The 21,567-nt window shown below is 43.9% G+C and overlaps 1 protein-coding gene across 3 annotated transcripts in view; it reads right to left on the minus strand.

Annotated features, from left to right (window-relative positions):
- The window catches only part of CRBN (cereblon), a 43,373-nt gene extending 26,978 nt beyond the window's left edge, over window positions 1-16,395 (minus strand). Inside the window, exons 1-4 of one of the 3 annotated variants that reach the window (XM_050957489.1) lie at window positions 16,244-16,395; window positions 4,694-4,800; window positions 2,993-3,195; window positions 1,348-1,497 (exon numbers count right to left, since the gene is read on the minus strand). In XM_050957489.1, coding sequence (XP_050813446.1) covers window positions 1,348-1,497; window positions 2,993-3,195; window positions 4,694-4,800; window positions 16,244-16,310 — 527 coding nt within the window. In that variant the 5' untranslated portion in view covers window positions 16,311-16,395. Of the gene's footprint in view, window positions 1-1,347; window positions 1,498-2,992; window positions 3,196-4,693; window positions 4,804-16,243 lie in introns of all 3 variants that reach the window. The other 2 variants (XM_050957490.1, XM_050957488.1) reach the window with 2 other exon arrangements.
- Window positions 16,396-21,567: the final 5,172 nt, after the last annotated feature.

Genomic DNA, 21,567 nt, shown 5'->3' on the forward strand with positions numbered 1-21,567 from the left:
ATTTTAATTTTTCCTTACTGTTCAACAAATAGCCCCAGGCCTTATTTATTGCACACTAATTCCTCCCTGCTCTGAAGACAGAATTAACTTCCTCATTGGCTTTTCTATGGTGCTCATCCTTATAGTGTCAAAGTGCTTCATAAACATTAATGAATCTATTTCCTCAATACCTGCATGAGATGAAGGCATAGCATCATCAACATTTTACAGGTGGAGAAACTGAGACACAGAGATTAAGGTCAACAGTATCCACTAATTTTTGGGTGCCCCATTTGAGATGCTGATTTTTTTCCACCCCCAGAGCATTTACCATTATATGGCACTTCATATGTTCAAAGCATAGCCCCCATTGACGTCAGTTGTAGCTAAGAGTCCTCAGCACCTTCTGCAAATCAGACTCCAGAGACTTAGTCAGGAAGACAATGAGGAACTCACAATTAGTAACCAAGTTTGGTTTAAGTGACTTGAGTAGTATCACACATGAAATCCATCAGAGCCAGGGACAGAAACCAGTTATCCGGGGCAACACTTAGCTGACTTAACCATGACATTCTTTTCCTTCCTGTGATCCCCTACGTCATTCACTACAAACATTCAAACATTTGCAACAAACTAGGGATCCTACAGGCAATAGTCTCCTTCACTACACAATCCTGATTCACCCTCAAAACAGGCCCATTCTCTGCATTAAAAGAGGCAGGGGTTCTGTGGAAAAAATTGTCTATAATTACAATATCACATACTATTTCATAACATATGTGCATAATGGGGATATGTGCAGAGATGGAATTTAGCTGCTAAAATCTAGGAAATCTCTACTGAACAAGTGAGAATTGCAATTTTTCGAGGGCTTATAACTTGACCAAATCTGGGTGTGTTTTCATGGAGATGGCAAAAAGCATATTCCTGACACAAAGGCCATGCCCTTGGCCAAATTTCAAGTCCCTGTTCCAAAGCAGCAGTGTGTAAATCTTTTAAAAGAAGAAGTTGCCAAAAAAATTAACACAGCAAATCAGTGTATTTTTCCTCAGCCTCAGTTCAGAAATGGATGAATCATTTTGCAGTTAACATTTTGTAAAGTTCTAGTCTACTAAAAACAGGGTCTTATAAGGGGCAGCATCAAGCAACCTTAAAAATACAGCCTGATCCGTAATGACTAATCAGTTCAGTGACCCTGAGAGGCATGATTTCAGAGCACTACAGTTAAAATGTTGCATTGGGAAGAGTACAAATTTTCTTCAGAGGGAAAATTTCTTCAGAGTCATATTTTACCAACCAATTACAAAAAGTGCTGGAAGTCACTAATTTTGCTGAACACAGAGATGCATACATACTCTATTTTCTTACCCATCTGACTGAGTTCTTATTTCAAGCACCTTGAACCTCTGTCTTCCTACTGCTTTCACTTTGACTGTTTCAATTCCAAACTCCTGTTCTTCTCGGTAGGCATATATTTCGGCTGTTGTTCCAAAATGTGCTTCCCTTTCACGTACATTGCTAAAAAAGAGCATAAGATACACATTGTAATCTGTACAGTAGGTAGTGTTCACTCAACTTCCATTAACCCTCCCATCTTCATTTTTCACTCATTCATCACTTTCTTAAAAAGTCTCCTTTAGAGCTGAAATTATCCATGCTTCGTCTTAGCCTAAAACTGTTTTTGTTTTTAACTTTGAGGAGGAAAATCTCTTCAGCTATCTGAATTATTACAAAGGGGAAGCAATATTTGTTTTCATTTAAAAAATAAAGTCTAATTTTGTTTATTTTGTGTGTTTACCAATTATTCAAAAATTGCTTAGCAAAAAAACCCTTCAGACTCAGCACATGGCTGATCTGCAAGGAGAATGATTCTGCCATGACATAATCATAACACACACAATTCTGTCTTTAAAATTGATAATGAACATACTAACAAATTCTTAAGACTGTATGGTTCTGAAAATAGTGTCTCTTGCCCCCAGTATGATCTAGTAACATCTCTATTGGGGAGGAGGGGCGGGGGACTGCAAATTCTTAACCAGTCTGGGCAATACATAGGCAGGACTTGATTCTGAAGTGAGGAACCTTGGTTAATGCTCCCAAGATTGCTGGAGTTCAAGACCTTTAGATAATGAGGGGCTGCAGTGGCTTCTTCCCACATCAGCTACTGTACAGAAAGAAACCATATTTCTACTTCTTTCTAATCCCTTGTGGAACACCTCTTTGGCTGGGGCAGGTGGGGAGTGAAAGAGGGAGGGAAAGAAGGAGGAGCTATTGCAATTTGACTGTTTTAACTAGGACTCATGGAGACCCCCTCAGCTCTTATATGGCGGTGAGGCGCGTGGCAAGAACAGCATCTTTCCAGGGTACACTGCCTACGACAGGGGAAGAGGAAAACAAGGGAGAAAACGACAAGGGACAGCTAAGAACCAAAGCAATGAGAAAAGCCTGACATCTTGGCGCACGCGCGCACACACACACACACCCCTCCACTATCTCCTCATTTGCCTTAGCTCTATTTGAATCATATGTCTAAGTATGTTACATACAAGTTATGCGGTCTGTGGTTTTAATTTGGGGAAAAGAGAATCAGAAATACATACTTTCGATTACACATGCAAAACACACTTTTAAATAAATAAAGTTCTAGAAAATAAGAAGCTAACCTCTGGTTTGTGTCCTTATGTTACAGACCCTGAGACTTTTCATTTTAAGCAAAGAGAGCACTGCATTCAAACATTTAATTAAACCAATAAAATATTCACATAAAAAAACCCCAAAATGTATTATCCTCCATATTTCAAAGGGGATTATGTTTGTGATGTCGTGAAACAAACCAATTAAATCTTTACATAATTAGGCAAACTTGGTTTTCTAACACACAACTCTATAAGCCATTAAAGCATGTAATATATGGCAGAAGTGTTTCAGCCATCTGTTTTTAATATTCTGCCCAAAGAAATCAGTGACAAAACATAAGCTTCATAGCATCAGTAACTACTGAGTATTTTACCTGTATGCAAGAACAGCAAAGGTTCTGTCTTTCTGAATTAAATTCCGCACCATGCTAACCTCTTGAGGGTGAAAAAGCTGAAGAGGCAAGGTTTGTCCAGGAATCAACATCATTACCACATGGGGCAACACTGGAATCATTTGACAGCTGTCGTCATCGTGCACCGTTCTCCCATGAAACTCTTCCATATCAGAACCCAAATACTGTAAAGCAAAAAATATATATTACAGCATATTACTTTTGAGAGCTACAAGTTTTGGTGCTTGATAGGTATAAAGCAAGACCAAATGTCTAGCCTGAGGAGATGACAACATAATAGTATTTGCAAAGTTTCTAAAAATATTGAACAATGAAGGAATAAAGATTATAAAAAACTGGTTCTAACAGATTAATACAGGGGTTCTTTGCGGACTGCATCTTTATATTAATAGGTCACCTTCCCTCACATTCACAATCACGTGTACCCATCTTATATTTGAGATCACATAACATTCCTGTGGCAACTATACCAATTGCTTAAATGGAAAAGTAATATTAGGAAAATATATAATGATTTAACAGCTAGAAATGAGCAAGAGAATCATTGCCAAATGATTAGTCAGTTCCCTGCAGCTCATCAGCAAGCACTCCATAAGGGGCTTCTGGCCTGCAAGCTGCACTTAAGTTACAAAAATGCCCATCATCAGAGGGGGTAGCCGTGTTAGTGTGGATCTGTAAAAAGCGAAAAAAAGAGTTCTGTGGCACCTTATAGACTAACAGATGTATTGGAGCATAAGCTTTCATGGGTGAATACCCACTTCGTCAGCATGCATTCACCCATGAAAGCTTATGCTCCAATATGTCTGTTAGTCTATATGATGCCACAGGACTCTTTGTCGCTTTTTAAAAATGCCCATGGATTTAGTAACACGCTAAGAGAAGTGGAAGGACAACAGTGCAGGAATCCTGCAACATTTTAATGTCAAAGGAATATTTTACAGATTGTTCTGCTGGCCTTACAATAAACATAATTTTGCACATTGCTACCTAGAGATGGTGCCCATTCAAGTTCATGAAAACTTGAGTTTTTACTGTGTTTGATTTTTTTTTTAAAATGCCTGGCCTTTTCAGCATGTAAAAACTTTGAATTATATTTAAATTGAAGATTTTTCAATTAGTTCTGAAACTATGATATACTTTTGCTGGATGTGTGAAGTCTGTTATTTTCAGACAGAACTGGCATGCCAGAGGCTACAGCCGTGAACACTTACTGCTTTGTCAAAATGCCACAACCTTACTCTGGAAGACCCACTTATACACGAGAGGATGGTGGCTTCAAGCAGCCATTCGATTCTACGCTGAAAATAAGGGTGACCACTGCGGCCATTCTTAGGATATAATCCCATATTCATTAAGTATATGATGGAGATCACCAATTAGAACTGTGCTAAATTAAATATCCACCATTTGTTTCTTGTAGAAGTTCAAGTTAGTTATATGTACCTAGGGGCTCTATTCCATTACTACTATAACTAAAAGGAGGGATTCCTGGGACAATATTTGAAAGAATAGTCTAAGTAACCTGACAACACTAGGAATGCCACTGCATTTATTCAAAAGCTTTAATTAAATCCAAGCCTGTATATTTACATACAACTGGATCAAAACCGCTTCACAAGGATGCTTAAGATACTGTGGAAGGCACACAGAAAAACCACATACCACGTGCGATGTTGGCAAACTGGTGTCAAAATTAATGTTTGGCTTTTCAGCTTCTTTACTATCTTGATCTTCAACTTCCATTTCAAGGTCATCCTCTTCTTCGCTCTCTGCTAGCAATCAGGAAACAGAATGTCAAAAAGAAACATCATCCAAAAAGTGTTAAGCTACCTCAAAAATGCAAAGCATCAGGAAAAAGACGATACACAGCATCCCTGCAATATATCCTTTGGTAGGCAAATAGTCTTCATATTTATAAATTGTTGAAAAACAAATTAGTTTTATTTTTATGGGAAACTATTTCTTGATGTTGCACAGAAACACATTTTCGCAGAAACAGTCGAGGGCTGGTAATATGTTTTCAAGGTACAAAACAGAAAAAGGTGCAGCAATTATTACATTGTCACCAAAGATGTCCAATTATAATACAAAGTAGTACTTCTTAATTCCAAATTTTTACTCACATTATATAAGGAAATGAACTGAAGGAACCCAGAAAACTAGGCTATATGGCAAGATGTTTAAATATGTTATTACATTTATAGTACTTTGAAATTCAGACAATTGTATAATAAAAGTTAGTAGTAGTATCTACACAAAATGAGCTAAAAGAAATAGCAAGTTCTATGCCCATTTGAGCCCCTCAGACAATATTTCAGACCAAGTTTTTTGCTGTTGTCGTTGTTAACCTTTCCTCATTGTGTGAAAGACCCACACAAATCAGTAAGTGAAACTAAGTTACTATGAAGGGAAGCCATAAACTTGATTCTTTAGACATTGCTGTCAAATACAAAAGTAAATAATATGTAAAACTGGAGGAAAGTAGTAATCTCTTGCATTACAGTAATTAAACATGTTACTTCTAAAAATATTTTCAGAAAGAAGTGTGATTTTTAAATTTTCAATGTCCTTTTTAATCTTTTACTTCCATAATCTATACGTAGTAAATCTATCTCCTATATAAGAAAAGTATTTAGTGATTTGGTGTTCAAAATAGTTACTTCAGTTACATATAAAATGTGTTTAAAAATTTAAATATCTTTCTACTGTATTAAATGTAAGAGACTAAAGTGGAGAAAACCAAAGTCATACACGTCTCTATAAACTGCTAACTAGTGATCATTCTAGGCATAGGGTACGTCTACACTACCGGTTTTGTAAAACAAATTATATAAAGTCGAGCGCACGCAGCCACACTAAGCACATTAATTCGGTGGTGTGCGTCCATGTACTGAGGCTAGCGTCGATTTCCAGAGCGTTGCACTGTGGGTAGCTATTCCGCCCCTTGAAATTCTGGGTTGAGATCCCAGTGCCTGATGGGGCAAAAAACATTGTCGCGGGTGGTTCTGGTACAGCCTCACCGCTCCCTCCGTGAAAGCAGCAGACAACCGTTTCGCGCCTTTTTTCCTGGGTGAACTGTGCAAAAGCCATAGCACAGCAAGCATGGACCCTGCTCAGATCAAGACCACAACCGTGGACGTTGTAAACACCTTGCGCATTCTCGTGCAGTTTACGCTGAACCGGGACCTGCAAAGCCAGGCGAGGAGGCGGCGGCTACGGCAGAGCAGCGACGAGACTGATGAGGACATGGGCACAGAATTCTCTCAAACCACGGGCCCCTGCACTTTGGAGATCCTGTTGGTAATGGGGCAGGTTATAGCCATTGAACGCCGATTTTGGGCCTAGGAAACAAGCACAGACTGGTGGGACTGCATAGTTTTGCAGGTGTGGGACGATTCGCAGTAGCTGCGAAACTTTCGCATGCGTAAGTGCACTTTCATGGAACTTTGTGACTTGCTTTCCCCTGCCCTGAAACGCCAGAATACCAAGATGAGAGCAGCCCTCACAGTTGAAGAGCGAGTGGCAATAGTCCTCTGGAAGCTTGCAATGCCAGACAGCTACCAGTCAGTTGGGAATCAATTTGGAGTGGGAAAATCTACTGTGGGGGCTGCTGTGATGCAAGTAGCCAAAGCAATCATTAAACTGCTGCTACGAAAGGTTGTGACTCTGGGAAACGTGCAGGTCATAGTGGATGGATTTGCTGCAATGGGATTCCCTAACTGTGGGGGGGGGGGGCGACAGATGGAACCCATATCCCTATCTTGGCACCGGAGCACCAGTGCACCCAGTACGTAAACCGCAAAGGGTACTTTTCAATGGTGCTGCAAGCACTGGTGGATCACAAGGGATGTTTCACCAACATCCACGTGGGATGGCCAGGAAGGGTTCATGACGCTAGCGTCTTCAGGAACACTACTCTGTTTAAACGGCTGCAGCAAGGGAATTACTTCCCAGACCAGAAAACAACAGTTGGGGATGTTGAAATGCCTGTAGTTATCCTGGGTGACCCAGTCTACCCCTTGATGTCATGGCTTATGAAGCCATACACAGGCAGCCTGGACAGTAGTCAGGAGCTGTTCAACTACAGGCTGAGCAAGTGCAGAATGGTGGTAGAATGTGCATTTGGCCATTTAAAGGCGCGCTGGCGCACATTACTGACTTGCTCAGACCTCAGCCAAACCAATGTCCCCATTGTTATTGCTGCTTGCTTTGTGCTCCACAATCTGCCAGAGTAAGGGGGAGACCTTTACGGTGGGGTGGGAGGCTGAGGCAAATCACCTGGCTGCTGATTATGCGCAGCCAGACACCAGGGCGATTAGAAGAGCACACCACGAAGTGGTGCGCAACAGAGAAGCTTTGAAAACGAGTTTCATCACGGGCCAGGGTACGGTGTGACTGTTGTGTTTGTTTCCCCTTGATGAAACCCACCTTGATTGATTCATTCCCTGTAAGCAACCCACCCTCCCCCTTCGATTACAGCTTGCTTAAGGAATTAAAGTCACTATCGTTTAAAAATCATGTATTCTTTATTAAAAAGTCATTATAAAAAGTGGGAGAGAACTGACAAGGTATCCTGGGTGTGGTTTGGGAGGAGCATAGGAGGGAAGGAAAAGGTCCAAAAAAATATTTTAAAGTAATGACAGCCTTTTGGTTGGGCTGTCCACGGTGGTGGAGTGGGCAAGTGCACGAAGCCTTCCCCCACGCTTTCTTACACGTCTGGGTGAGGAAGATGTGGTGAGTGGTGAGGGTGGTTACACAGGGGCTGCAGCAGCACTCTGTGACCCTGCTGCTGTTCCTGAAGCTCCACCAGACGTCGGAGGATGTCAGTTTGATCATGCAGCAGCCCCAGCATTGCATCCCGCCACTGCATATCTTCCTGCCTACACCTGGCGCCACCTCTCATCTCAAGCACCCCTCCTGTCCTCTCGTTCACTGGCATCTTTCCTGTAATTTGATACCAAATCCTTCCATTCATTCAGATGAGCCCTTTCATTGTGGATTACTTCCATGATTTCTGAGAACATGTCGTCTCGCGTCTTTTTTTTCCTCCGCCTTATCTGAGATAGCCTTCGGGATGGAGTAGGGAGGCTTGAAAAATTTGCAGCTGCATGAGGGAGGTAAAAAAAGGGAGAAAAGTATTTAAAAAGATACATTTTACAGAACAATAGTTATACTCTTTCACAGTGAACAACACTATTCACCTTACACAGCACATGTGATTTCACTACAAGGTCGCATTTTGCATCTTAATATTGAGTGTCTGTGGCTCTGGCGTTAGAGATCTCACAGACGCAGGTCCGGGCAGCAGAATTCAGCTTGCATGCAGCCATGGTAAGCCATTGTCTTTCGGCTTCTGCAGCCTTCATATACACAGTGCCCTCCTTTCCCAAATACCAAGCAAAGCCCTTCAGTGCTGCTTCTTTCCTGTTAACATGCAGCAGCAGAAACCACTCCCTCATCCAATTCTCTGGGATGATCACTTTACCCCTCCCCCCACCGTATGGCTGGTATCATGGAAGATCACTGCTAATCACTCCCCTTCCCCCGCCACCGCGTGGCTGGTAGCAGGGAAGATCCCTGCAAGCCAAACGCGAAAAAGCTCAGTGCTATTACCCCCCCCTTTCCTCCCCCCGCTTGGCTACCTGCAAGGAAGGATTTCTTTTAAGCAACAGGCAAACAGGGCAGTAGGAATGGTCATCTCTGTCCCCTTAATTAAATTCCTGAATTTCAACCAGTTTACCACGAATGATACCACTCTCTTGAGGATAACACAGCGAGATAAAGAACGGATGTTGCTTGAATGCCAGCAATCACCGGGACCATATGCAGCTAGGCTTTGTCATGCAATGATACCAGATTACTTGCTACATGCATGGCGTGGTCAAGTGTCCAACCATGGTGGACGGAATAAGGCTGCCTTGCCCAGAAACCTTCTGCAAAGGCTTTTGAAGTACCTCCAGGAGAGCTTAATGGAGATGTCCCTGGAGGATTTCCGCTCCATCCCTAGACATGTTAACAAACTTTTCCAATAACTGTACTGGTCGCGAATGCATCCCAAGTCCTCAGGGCAAATCAATCATTAAAAAATGCTTGCTTTTAAACCATGTTTTATATTTACAAAGGTACACTCACCAGAGGTCGCTTCCATGGCTTCATTGTCTGGGCTACTGGCTTGGGAGGGCGGGGAGGGCAATTCCGTCTGGGTGAGGAAAAAGCTCCTGGCTGTTGGGGAGAATGGAGTGCTGTGTGCTCTCTGCAAGCTCGTCTTCCTCTTCCTCCTCCTCATCTTCCCCGTCCGCAGAATCCTCAGCCATGGCTGAGATTACCACCCCCATCTCGGAATCCATGGATAGGGGTGGGGAACTGGTGGCAGACCCCCCTACAAGTCAATGCAGCTCAGTGTAGAAGCGGCATGTTTTCAGCCCTGGCCCGGACCTTCCGTTTGCTTCTTTGGTTTTCTGGTAGGCTTGTCTGAGCTCCTTAACTTTCACTCTGCACTGCACTGAGTCCCTGGTGTGGCCTTTCTCCATCATAGTCTTGGAAATTTTTTCAAATGTTTTTTCATTTCATCTTTTGGAATGGAGTTCTGTTAGCACAGAATCCTCACCCCATAGAGCGATCAGATCCAGTACCTGCCATGCGGTCCATGCTGGAGCTCTTTTTCAATTCTCAGGAGACTGCATTGTTACCTGTGCTGATGAGCTTTGCGTGGTCACCTGTGCTGGTGAGCTCTCCACGCAGGTAAAACAGGAAATGAAATTCAAAAGTTCACGGGGCTTTTCCTGTTTACCTGGCCAGTGCATCCGAGTTCAGATTGCTGTCCAGAGTGGTCACAGTAGTGCTCTGTGGGATACCGCCCGGAGGCCAATACCGTCGATTTGCGGCCATACTAACCCTAATCTGATAAGGTAATACCGATTTCAGCGCTACTCCTCTTGTCGAGGAGGAGTACAGAAACCGGTTTAAAGAGCCCTTTATATCGATATAAAGGGCCTCGTTGTGTGGACGGGTGCAGTGTTAAATTGGTTTAACTCTGCTAAAATCAGTTGAAATGCGTAGTGTAGACCAGGCCATAACCACTGACTACATAATGGCTACTGTTAGTTTATATCGGGGTAGGCAACCTATGGCACACGTGCCAAAGGCGGACGGAAGCTGATTTTCATTGGCACTCACACTGCCCAGGTCCTGACCATCAGTCCGGGGGGCTCTGCATTTTAATTTAATTTTAAACGAAGCTTCTTAAACATTTTAAAAACCTTATTTACTTTACAAACAACAATATATTATAGACTTACAGAAAGAGACCTTCTAAAAACATTACTGGCATGAGAAACCTTAGAGTGAATAAATGAAGACTCGGCATGCCACTTCTGAAAGGTTGCTGACCCCTGGTTTACATCCATATAGTGCAATGAGCTAATTAAACAACACTTCTCCTTTAGTTGCACGACACTCATATTTTTTCTTCAGAAGAGGAATGAAAATGACCTTCACTTGATATATTCATGCCTAGCTTTCATGTAAGGATGTCTAAAATAGATGTGCAGGATTCTAGCAATAAATGCTGAGTAGTGAATCTATTGTAATGGTGCTAAATACATCACTCAGATCTTGAACTACAACACAGAAAGGACCTAATATAAGGGTTGTGACAGATTTCTTGCTCAGCTTTTGTCTTTATAATTAATATGTTCTTTAAAACAAACAAAGAAAACAAAACCAAGTAACAAATACAAACCACAAATATTGACAAAGATCAGCAGCTGCATCTTATTTCAAAATCACAATAAGAGAGGTCAGACTTATAAAAGTAAGATGTCTCAGGATGAACAATTCTATTCTCAGCAATGGAAGTGCAGGCTACATAAACCTTCCCTTACCAAGACCCTATTGATTTCAAAAGTAGAGGTAAAGGGGCACAATGAGAAAGAAACCAACAGCCTTTCTGGGACTCTGTGATGATGCATGACAACCTGCATGTCTTTTAAGTTATGATGTGTCTGTAAATGATCTTAAAATAAGGTAAATATTGAATAGATTGCAAAAGCAGTGAACATGGCATTTCTCAGATTCTCCTCTTCACCCATCACAAGTGAATGCCACAGATGCAAGCTTTACCAAATACTTCGCTGACAGTTTTCTATATGTTCCAGTGGACAATTACTTCTCCTAAGGGAAATCTGTGCTACTGCAGGTGCGCATAATGAATGAGCCATGCATACTTTTAATTTTTTTACACAGAGAAAAGCTTCTGCCAAAATGTCGCTGCAGTTCTGCCTGTTGCTTACCACAGGGCACTGTGGTTGGCACGAGAACAGCCGCAGCTGCCAGCAGAAAATTTCCGCAGTTCCACCTTTTGCCCACCAGAAGGCACTGTGGCGATAGTCCACAGCAGCAGCTCCTGGCTAGCTAGGGAATAGAAAGAGCCTGCCTTCTTCACAGCACCAGTCAGGCCAGGTCAGGAGACAGGGGCTATGGAGAGACTGACAACATGGGGTGCTGTGCGGGACAGGGGCTCATAAGGGCTAGTAGGGGAGGACAGACTATGCAGCAGGGGCTGAATGGGAGTGGAGGAACACGGCCACATGGGGGAAGGAGGTCCAGGGCAACATGGTGACAGGGGAGGAGGTGCAGAGCTACATAGGGACAGACGGTGGCTGAGTGGGGATAGGGGGAAGAGGTACATTTCATGGGACAGTGGCAAATGTGCCTGACTGAATGGGAGAGGCTAGGGGTCAGCCAGGGTCTGCATGGGGGAAGCTCCCTACAATCTCTTCCCTCCACTCCCAAAAACCTGTTCCATACTTTTCCCACCCATACCTAAAACCCTCCAAGTTCACACCCAGGCTCCTTTCCAGCAATTTACTTCCCTCTCCCTCAGCTCCTCCATTACCCCTGATCTCCCCAAGCCTTTGCACTGCTTCTGAGAGGTGCAGAAAATACATTTCTGTATAGTAGTTTAAATGAATTATTACTCAGAATTCTGTATTAATATGCCTAGTAAGGAATCTATTTGTTAAAAAATATTTTCTGAATCTTTTTTCTTTTCTGTATTGTTACAGACCAACTTGCTGACAAGTATTTTGAACTAAATGATCAAAAAAAATTGAAACTGGTGTGATTATATTGTTATTTTTGATACATAAAATATGCATAATTTTAAAATATTGTGTGCAGAATTTTTATTTTGCTGGTGCAGAAATCCACCAGGAGTAAATTACATTTGAAAATGTTGTGCTAATATATTTTACATTACTTTCCACATAGGAAGAAATGATTTGATTTGTCTGTGTTATGAACCTTGCACATATCACATTTCTCCCTCATATGAATATTTTAACAAGCTGGCTCAATCCTAGGTGCAGAATGCATATTAATAGGAAATGACGGGTCTGACAACCCCCTAATCTCATTTCCTATATTGTCTTAACTATATTTTGGAGCTCTAAACACTTAGACGTCTTCCCAGTTATTTTTGAAACATATTTAATTTCTACTTAGAGTTGTCTCCCACTTTCTCCAGGGAGAAGTCCTGTGTATATTATAAAATCATTGTATTCACGTCAGCATTAGGCCCTCCTTTTTTAAAACTTCATACCCAAAAGATTTTTGCTAGTTGATTCCTTCCATCTAAAAACGATATTCTGGTTTAAATGAACTCTCATTCAGTTACATCACTGGGTAATGGGTTTCTGTGTTTTTTTAATTCTAAAAAAGAGGTAGGAAGAAAAGGAGATGTTTTGTTTGTTTCAAACAGAGAGACTAGAAAGCATAATTTGTAGATTAAAAATCAGTTGTGTCCTGCAAACTTCTGCATAGTATTGCCAAAATATATATTAACTGCGGTGTGCTGGCCGAATGAGCCTGGAAGCCTCTGAGGAATGATGACTCATTTTACTGCAGTAGTACAATGTGAACACCGAAAGAGCATCAGTGTCTTTATTTTTCTACAAAATTTTATCAGAAAAAATTAGTGGGAACACAGAGTACATCTTGCCTTCTCTTACCTAAAAGAAACTATTTGATTTTTCAGTTGAAGGTAAAACGTGACCTTTAGTATATTAAAACTATGCTAAAGTCAGGGCAAGCACCCAAGATAATATTCAAACCACATGACAGACCTTACATTTACATTGTAGAAGGCCGATCACTAATCTAGGTACTCAAACGTATCTCATCAATCACAAATATTAATGAATTTACTCTCAATGCCTTTGTGAGGTGAGAAAGTACCTCATGTTATAGCTGGGAAAAGGAGGTTCAAGGAAAAGATTAAGGCAGGCATTTTCAAAGGAGTCTAAGGGAGTTAGGCACCCGACTCACTGAATTTCAATGTCAATTAAGCACCTAATTCTCTGGGCTTATCCACAATAGGAAATTTATTATTATAACTATATCAGTTTGGCTTCCCATGTGGACACACTTAGTCTGGAATAGGAATGCCTTTTTCTAGATTAATTCATACCACTTCCAAACCAACACAAACTAACACGGAGAAGGCACTCATTCCAAAAGAAGTGTGTCCACATGGGGAGTTATAGCAGTATAATTATAGTGGTTTCCTTATGTTTGCAAATTTCCCCTGCAGATAAGCCCTTACTCTGCTTTAAATTTCTTATCTTGAGTGGTTCAAGGTCACACAGAAAGTCTGTGATAGGAGGAGGAATTGACTTTAGATTTCTTGAGTTAAGTGCTTTAACCACGGCCCATCCCAGCTTCCCTGCTTATTAGTGGGATTTACATCATTCAAACTGAAAGTTTCTTCTTGGACTTCAAACTAACATAGTAACTCTTGAGCTATAGATAAAGGTACCTGCAGTTCTCCTTGAATCAGTGCTCAGCATCCCTGTAAATCATAGATTTACATAAATCATACACTGAATATCCAATTCTCCATTTACATGAGCATGAACTTGATCTAAAAGATAAAGTTTCCATTCCTAACTTCTAACACACATTCAATATTTAATTATTTTGCCCTTCTATGCTGGCTCCTGGCTGATGTTTAACTTCTGTACATTCCCTGCTGTAAGTAAGCAGCAAGCAAATACTAGACAATGACATGACATATGAAGGCTGAAAGACTGCAGCTTCATTTGTAAAGCACTGTTTCCTCTGCATATCTTACCCCCTGCTTAAATACTGACTGCAACTACATGAGCAGCAATTAAAAAAATAATCAGAGAACGCCTCCCATTTCTGTCTAAGCTTCCTCAACACACACAAACACAAGTAAAAGTGAAAACAGTAGATGCTGCTGTTGCACCTTCTTCTGAACAAGAGCAGTCCTCTGCCAGGGCTATTCTCCTGGAGGCAGATTCAGAGCACCCCTGAAACCAGGAGGGATGGCTGTACATAAGCACTCAAACACCACATCCTAACACAGCCTGTCTTCCTTCCCTTCCTCATCATCTGCTAAATGACCTGTTCTCTCCTACTTTCCCCTAATCTGATCATGCCTGGTCCCCCACTGAAAAACACCTCTTTTAATATCATGTCCCTCTATTATTTGTATTCTACACTGAGACCACTATACAGCAATCCCTCCTCCACCGCAGAGTCCTCAGGTTCCCTCCTCTGCTCACCAAGTCCAAGACCTTTCCCTAGACCTCTCACTTGCTTTCCCACCATACCAGTGCTGCAGTATTCCACCACCCAGCCCCACCCACTATTCCTCAATGATGTCCCAGGCTTCTGGATCCTGGTGACATTTTCAGAGGCCCCCCCAAAAATGACACCCCCCTTTGTTCTTCCCCTCCCTGCACCACAGTTTCCTGCCCCACTGCTTCTCATTGCAGTTCCATACCCCACCATGCCAGATTCCTGCCCCCTCACCACATCCCTCTTACCCCCGTGCCACAGGCTCCTGACATCCCGCACAGTCCCCTGACACCCCTGCATCACAGGCCTCTGCCCCTCAATGCAGCCCCCTGCTCCCTTGTGCCACAGGCTCGTGCCCCCCATCCTACAGGGCCCAGCCCCCATCCCACAGGACCCTGTCCCCCACCGTATCCCCCTGCCCCCCACCGGAGCCCCCCTATCCCACAGGGCCCTGCCCCCCATCCCACAGGACCCTGCCTCCCACCGCAGCCCTCTGGCCCCTATCCCACAGGACCCTGCCTCCCACCGCAGCCCTCTGCCCCCCATCCCACAGGACTCTGCCTCCCACCGCAGCCCTCTGCCCCCCATCCCACAGGACTCTGCCTCCCACCGCAGCCCTCTGCCCCCCATCCCACAGGGCCCTGCCCCCCACCGGAGCCCCCCTATCCCACAGGGCTCTGCCCCCCATCCCACAGGACGTGCCTCCCACCGCAGCCCTCTGCCCCCCATCCCACAGGACCCTGCCTCCCACCGCAGCCCTCTGTCCCCCATCCCACAGGGCCCTGCCCCCCACCGGACCCCCCCATCACACAGGGCCCTGCCCCCCACTGCAGCCTCTTTGCCCCCCATCCCAGAGCCCTGCCCCCCATCCCAGAGCCTCCCCATCCCACAGGGTCCTGCCCCCCATCCCAGAGCCCTGCCCCCCACCACAACCCTCTGCCCCCCATCCCACAGGGCCCTGCCCCCCATCTTCAGGGCCCTGCCCCCCACCGCAGCCTCTTTGCCCCCCATCCCACAGGGCCCTGCCCCCCACTGCAGCCCTCTGCCCCCCATCCCACAGGGCCCTGCCGCCCACCGGAGCCCCCCTATCCCACAAGGTCCTGCCCCCCATCCCACAGGGCCCTGCCCCCCACCGGACCCCCCCCATCACACAGGGTCCTGCCCCCCACTGCAGCCTCTTTGCCCCCCATCCCAGAGCCCTGCCCCCCATCCCAGAGCCTCCCCATCCCACAGGGTCCTGCCCCCCATCCCAGAGCCCTGCCCCCCACCACAACCCTCTGCCCCCCATCCCACAGGGCCCTGCCCCCCATCTTCAGGGCCCTGCCCCCCACCGCAGCCTCTTTGCCCCCATCCCAGAGCCCTTCCCCCCACCGCAGCCCTCTGCCCCCCATCCCACAGGGCCCTGCCCCCCATCGGAGCCCCCCCATCTTCAGGGTCCTGCCCCCCACCGCAGCCTCTTTGCCCCCATCCCAGAGCCCTGCCCCCCACCGCAGCCCCTTGCCCCCGCGCCCCCTCCAGCCGAGCTCCTTTCTCCACCCCTCGCCCAGCCCGTCCCTCGCTCTCCCCCCGCGCAGGGAGCCGGGCCGGGGCGGCGGCAGCGGCCAGTACCGGGCAGGAGCTGCAGGTGATTCCCCATGTTGTGGTCGGGCTCTCCGCCTCCCTCCTCGGCAGCCATCGCTGTTTACCCGGAGAGGAGCCTGGGAAGCCGCCGGGCGAGAGGAGGAGCCGCCGGGGAATCGCGCCGACCCGCTGCCATGACGAGGCGCGGCACAGCGACCCCTAGCGCCCAGCGGGGTGGGAGCGGCCGGGAGAGCCGCGGGCCTGGCCGAGCCGAGCCGAGCCGAGCCGGGCGCCCCTCGCCGTGTCACGTCCCGCGAGGAACCTTCTTCGCGCTGCCGGCAGCGGCGGGGTTAACGGGCGGGGCGGGGAGGTCAATGGCTGATCTCTCCCCCCAGGGCCGCAGGTTCCCTGTGACCGCTTCGTCTCCCCGCAGCAGCCTGGACGTGGGAAGAGAGGCGGACGGAGGCAGCCCCAGGCAGCTGGCACCGCTGCTTTTGGCATCAGCTGGTCCCTGTACTTTCCACTATGGAGAGATTTGCTTCAACCCCAGCCAGCTCTTGCCCTCAGTCTCCTTATCGTGGCTTCAGTCCCTCTACCCCCTTCTGCCTTCGCTAGCCCCCTTACTTCCCTCCCTTCAGTGTCCCTCTGCCTTGCTTTGGCTTTCCACTTAGCCAATCCACTCCTTGCAAAAGCACCAGCCACCACCAACCCCTTGGGACAAGAAAAAATGCAGCTCTAATAAGACTTGGGCAACCCATCACTGTAGGTTAGATCGCTCTCTCCCACCCTTCCTCGCTCCTGGCGCTTTTAATTGTAAATTCCTCAGGGGAGGGACTGTTCGTTATTTTGTACCCCCAAGCCCAGCTGGCCTCCAGGCATAGTAGATGAGCAGAAGGCCTAAAGTAAACAAACGGCAGGGAGCAAAGTGAAAGTGCAGTGAGCTGTGCTCTCCTGCTAATTCTTCCTAACATTCCAAAGTAGGCCCTGTTATTCTCTGCACAGCTAAAACTCTCAGCTCCTATCGTGATTTCTATAACTTCCTTCGTTTAGCCCTTCTGGATACCCATCTCCCTGCCACAATTTCAGGGTAACTGAACTTGTATCATCCCTTTGCAGTCCACTCCCGGAGTCCCCAGTCAAGTCTCAGGCTTCTAGCTGTCAACTGTCTCTGTACATTTGCACTTTATTCCATGCTGACCCTTATGCTTATTGTGCCTTCCCTTCCCCTTAACAGCATATTTATTTACAACACAATGCTTTAATTTTTTTTCAAAACACCAGTGAGAATTATCTTCCAAAATGTGAGATGGGATACAGTATCTAATGGCCTACGTACACAAAACGGTGCTCTCAAGAAACTCTTGGCTCATATTTGTAATATGGGACTTTTTGGTCAAATGCATTTCCCTGTTAATCCATCATGGAACAAACAACACACGGGTCTTTTACACAAAAAACTGTGCTTTGGCTAATTATATTTGTCATTAGGAACAGAATTCATGTACTTTCAAGTAAGAAACTTATTAGGGAGCCCACTGTGTGCTTTGAGGCCAGATGTTACAAAACTAGAGATGAAACTAAACTGAAACTCCAGATAGGAACATGCTAACCCTGCCTGACGTTAGGGGATGTTTGAAAAGTGAACCCAGATTAGTATTTTGTGGGGCAAATTCTCAGATGATCTAAACATATTGGCTATAGTGTATCTATATTGATTTACACAAGTCAAATATCTGGTCCTACACATGGCCCATACTTTATAATGGGCAACTTCAAAATGCAGATCTTATCACCTCAAAGTTTTGATGCCTTTGAAACCTGTTTTTTTAATCCATTTTTTCAGTACGAGGATATCTACTCAGCACTCCTAATGCAGCTCCAGATATGATGCTCATTGCTCTATGAACACGAACACTGACAAATACTTTAGAAATAACGTTCTTCAAACTAGTCAAAACCTAGATCCTCATCCCAGGATACGTGTTTTTGAAGTGGTAGAATCTGATAGGAAGTTTGGCGACCCTCAGAGAACAGATATTTTCAACTCACTTTTATTTACAAAAGGTTATGATGTAGACCGAAGTGTTTCCCAGTACTGCTAAAAGATTTTTCAGAATCAATAAACAGCAAAAAGGCAGTTTATTTTAATGAGCATCTGTTGGTATCATCAAATACTTTTCCAGTGATCCATAATGTGGAACAGTCTGCATTTTCCACTCAGATATATGTTTGTTATATATTACCAAAAAAAAAAAAAAAGATTCAAATCAACGTGAGTGTCCTGGTATTCCCAACCTCAAGCATTCAAAAGTCATGAGTTAGCATCCACAAAAATCATAAGTTTGGCTTAAAAACTCAAGATATTTAAAAAAAAATACACGCAGAGGGGTTTTTTTTTTTTTTTGCCTTTCAGTTTTTGCATCTTGGGTACATGCATGCTTGGGGTTACATGTTCATTTTTTTCTCCTCAATCATGAGGGCTAGTGTATAGGAACTAGGTACTATCCCTTTAAACCATTTGGAAGCTTTTTAGTTGGACTTTGTCTTTTGTTTAGAAGCTAGAGCAGCAGTGCACATAAGTAGCTATGTCTTGTATATTTGTATTTAATTAATAAACATCGTTATTTGAAATCCAACCATGCTATTGTAGTTTTCCAAAAAAAAATTAATACTGTAGCGAAAGACAAAGACATGACTAGAATTTTTTTTTAAAAAAAATGAAAGCTGAGATCTCACCTCAAGGGGCTGGAATATTAAGAAAAACACTAAATATTATTTGGCTCATGATAAAATTGTGAGCGCTGAGAAAGCAGACTGGGAGACAAGAACTCTTGAGTACTAATCCTGCCTTTGACAGGGACTCCTGTGACCTTGGATAAGTCATTAGACATGCCTTGGACCTATTTACAAAGGTGCTGAGCATCCATAACTCCAGTGATGTCTAAGATTAGAAACCAGAATTAGACCATTAAAAATGTAGGCCTCAGCCTCTGACTCAGTTTCTCACTGTAAAATATGGATAATTATTTCTACCAGCCTTCTGCACAGTGGCTTTGTCTGCAGTTATATTATGTTAAGGTGTATTGTTATTTATTTTGTTCTTAATTTTGCTAAATTATACTTTATTTCAATTTTTGAACATTGTTAAATGTAATTTCTAAGAGGGTTTTAAAATTGATAGATTAATATTGGCTTTTGTACCACATCAGGCAATCACCAGGCTGAAAGGTCTGATATCACAAAGTTTCATTCTTTAATCCATCCCAGCAGAGATCAGTCTGCTCCAGAGTTCATACCAGAGTGAGAAATCAACTTAACTTGTACACTTGTCATTGTACTAACCTGGATTCTGATAGAAGAGGACAACCAGCAACAAGAGGATGGGATGTCAGAGACCAGAAAGCTGCTATAAAAAACTCAAACTATTTTAGTTAATCTGGTATGAGCCAGTGACTGTGTATGTATATCCCAAGCTATTTTAGTTAATCTGTTCAGTGCCAGTCTGTCTGTGAATAGCTTAAATTATTGTAATTTTAAACTAAGTCAATGCCCTTGAAGGAGCCCTTATCTCTCTTCCTTCATTTTTTCCTTTGCACCTGTCAACTGGAGATACACAGAGACAGCTGCAGTGAATTTGCATTTTATTATTTCAGGAGTACTGTGTTTTAGAACACTGGGATGTGAGAATACACTTAACACACTTTTCTCCCTGCGTCTGTGGCATGTTTTCTTCCTGTGTCCTAGAAGACAGTGTTATAGTGGGGGGTTAATGGCCATATGCTACTTGCAAGACTACTGATGGCTAATCTCAGAGTGGCTTTGGTTTCATAGGTGGGTAATCACCTTCCCAGAGGAAAGCAACAGGACGAGAGCAGCAATATAAAGGAAGTAAAAAAAAAAAAAAAAGTAAGTTAGGATTCCAATGGTTAGTTTGGCATTGGCAGAGTGTTACACTAGTGATATAGAAAATAAAGACCCTGGGTGTGAGTACACAGCACATACACATTAATTTCATGTGCAGTTTGCAGTGTTCCATGGCTGCAAACATGCCAACACCACACTCATCAGCAAATTGTATCCTTGAAATAGAATTTACATTCTTTGGCTACTAAAAATAAAGGCCTCTACCCAGAAAGCAAAAGAGAGAATTCCACTTCTGTAACTACGCCAGTAGAGGGAGTTGATATATTCAGTCAGGGCCTTATGATTTAATTATTCAATCACAGAAACTGTCCTATAATTTACCTATTGATCAACTTGCTTCTTGCCCCCTCCCCCCAACACACACATATATATTATCTCCCCCTTTGTTCAGCATTTCTCCCACAATGTGGAATGTAGTAGATTTCATGTGCTTGCCCCCAGCCTGTATTCATGAGGGGAAACTGTGTGGTTGGTCAGGGGATGGAAGAGTGGCAGCCACGAGCAGTTACAGCGTTGCACTGGAGAGGGCTTACTGCCACGTCAAACTCCAGAGTTCTTTTACCCTCTACTCCTCAGCATTGATTGAGAGAATACAGTCTCCAAAAAAACAAAAGTCTTCAAAAAGTAGCAAATATGAGCTTCCTCTGCCTAACATATATCCCCAAGGGAAGTGTAAACTTCTGCATTTAAGATGAATGTACTTTATTGCTATGGCTGAAGTCAACAGATGTAATTGTTACAAACAGATTTGCAAGGTTTTTTTTCATAGAATGTGATCACTGGTTGGTTGAAGAAATGGTTCATTGTTAGTTTTGTGATGTATTTTGGGGGGGAGCAGCAGGAGAGTTTGCTCTTTACCTTAATCTTTCAAATTGCAGCCAATCCTTGGGGCAGTGTTGCTCCTCAGGAACCAGATGTTGCTATCTTGGCTGAGATTTCTACAACGGGCTTGCCTGCTGTGCTGTTTGTGATCACTTCTGTTCAAGAACTGGTGTGTATAGGTAGTGTAAATAAAACAAGTAACATTAAGAAAATACCCAGACAAGGCACTGAACTCTGCTACCACTAGGCAGAAGAGTAACACTATATTTATGTATTTAAATGTAAAAAGTGATTCCTAGGCTCTAGATGGCTTGATACATAATTGAAAATGTAGTATCTATAGTAAAAACAATAAATCAGGACATGACATATTTATGACTCTCATTTAATATTTGTTGACCAGACATATGATGGGGCCAGGCTAGTGTGATGAGTGAGCATCTCAGTGGACATGGAAAAATGTATTTTTAGACAAAGAGGCTGTCATTAAATATGCCCAAATTCTCATGCCAATAAACTCTGGCTAATGCATTCCCATGCAGCAAACTATGTGGCTTGTGTGCACAATTTGTATTCAACTTTAGTGATACACAGCATGGGAGAGAAAGTGAATGTGATTATGAAGT

The sequence above is a fragment of the Gopherus flavomarginatus genome, chromosome 6, assembly GCF_025201925.1.
Source record: "Gopherus flavomarginatus isolate rGopFla2 chromosome 6, rGopFla2.mat.asm, whole genome shotgun sequence".
Lineage (NCBI taxonomy): Eukaryota > Metazoa > Chordata > Testudines > Testudinidae > Gopherus > Gopherus flavomarginatus.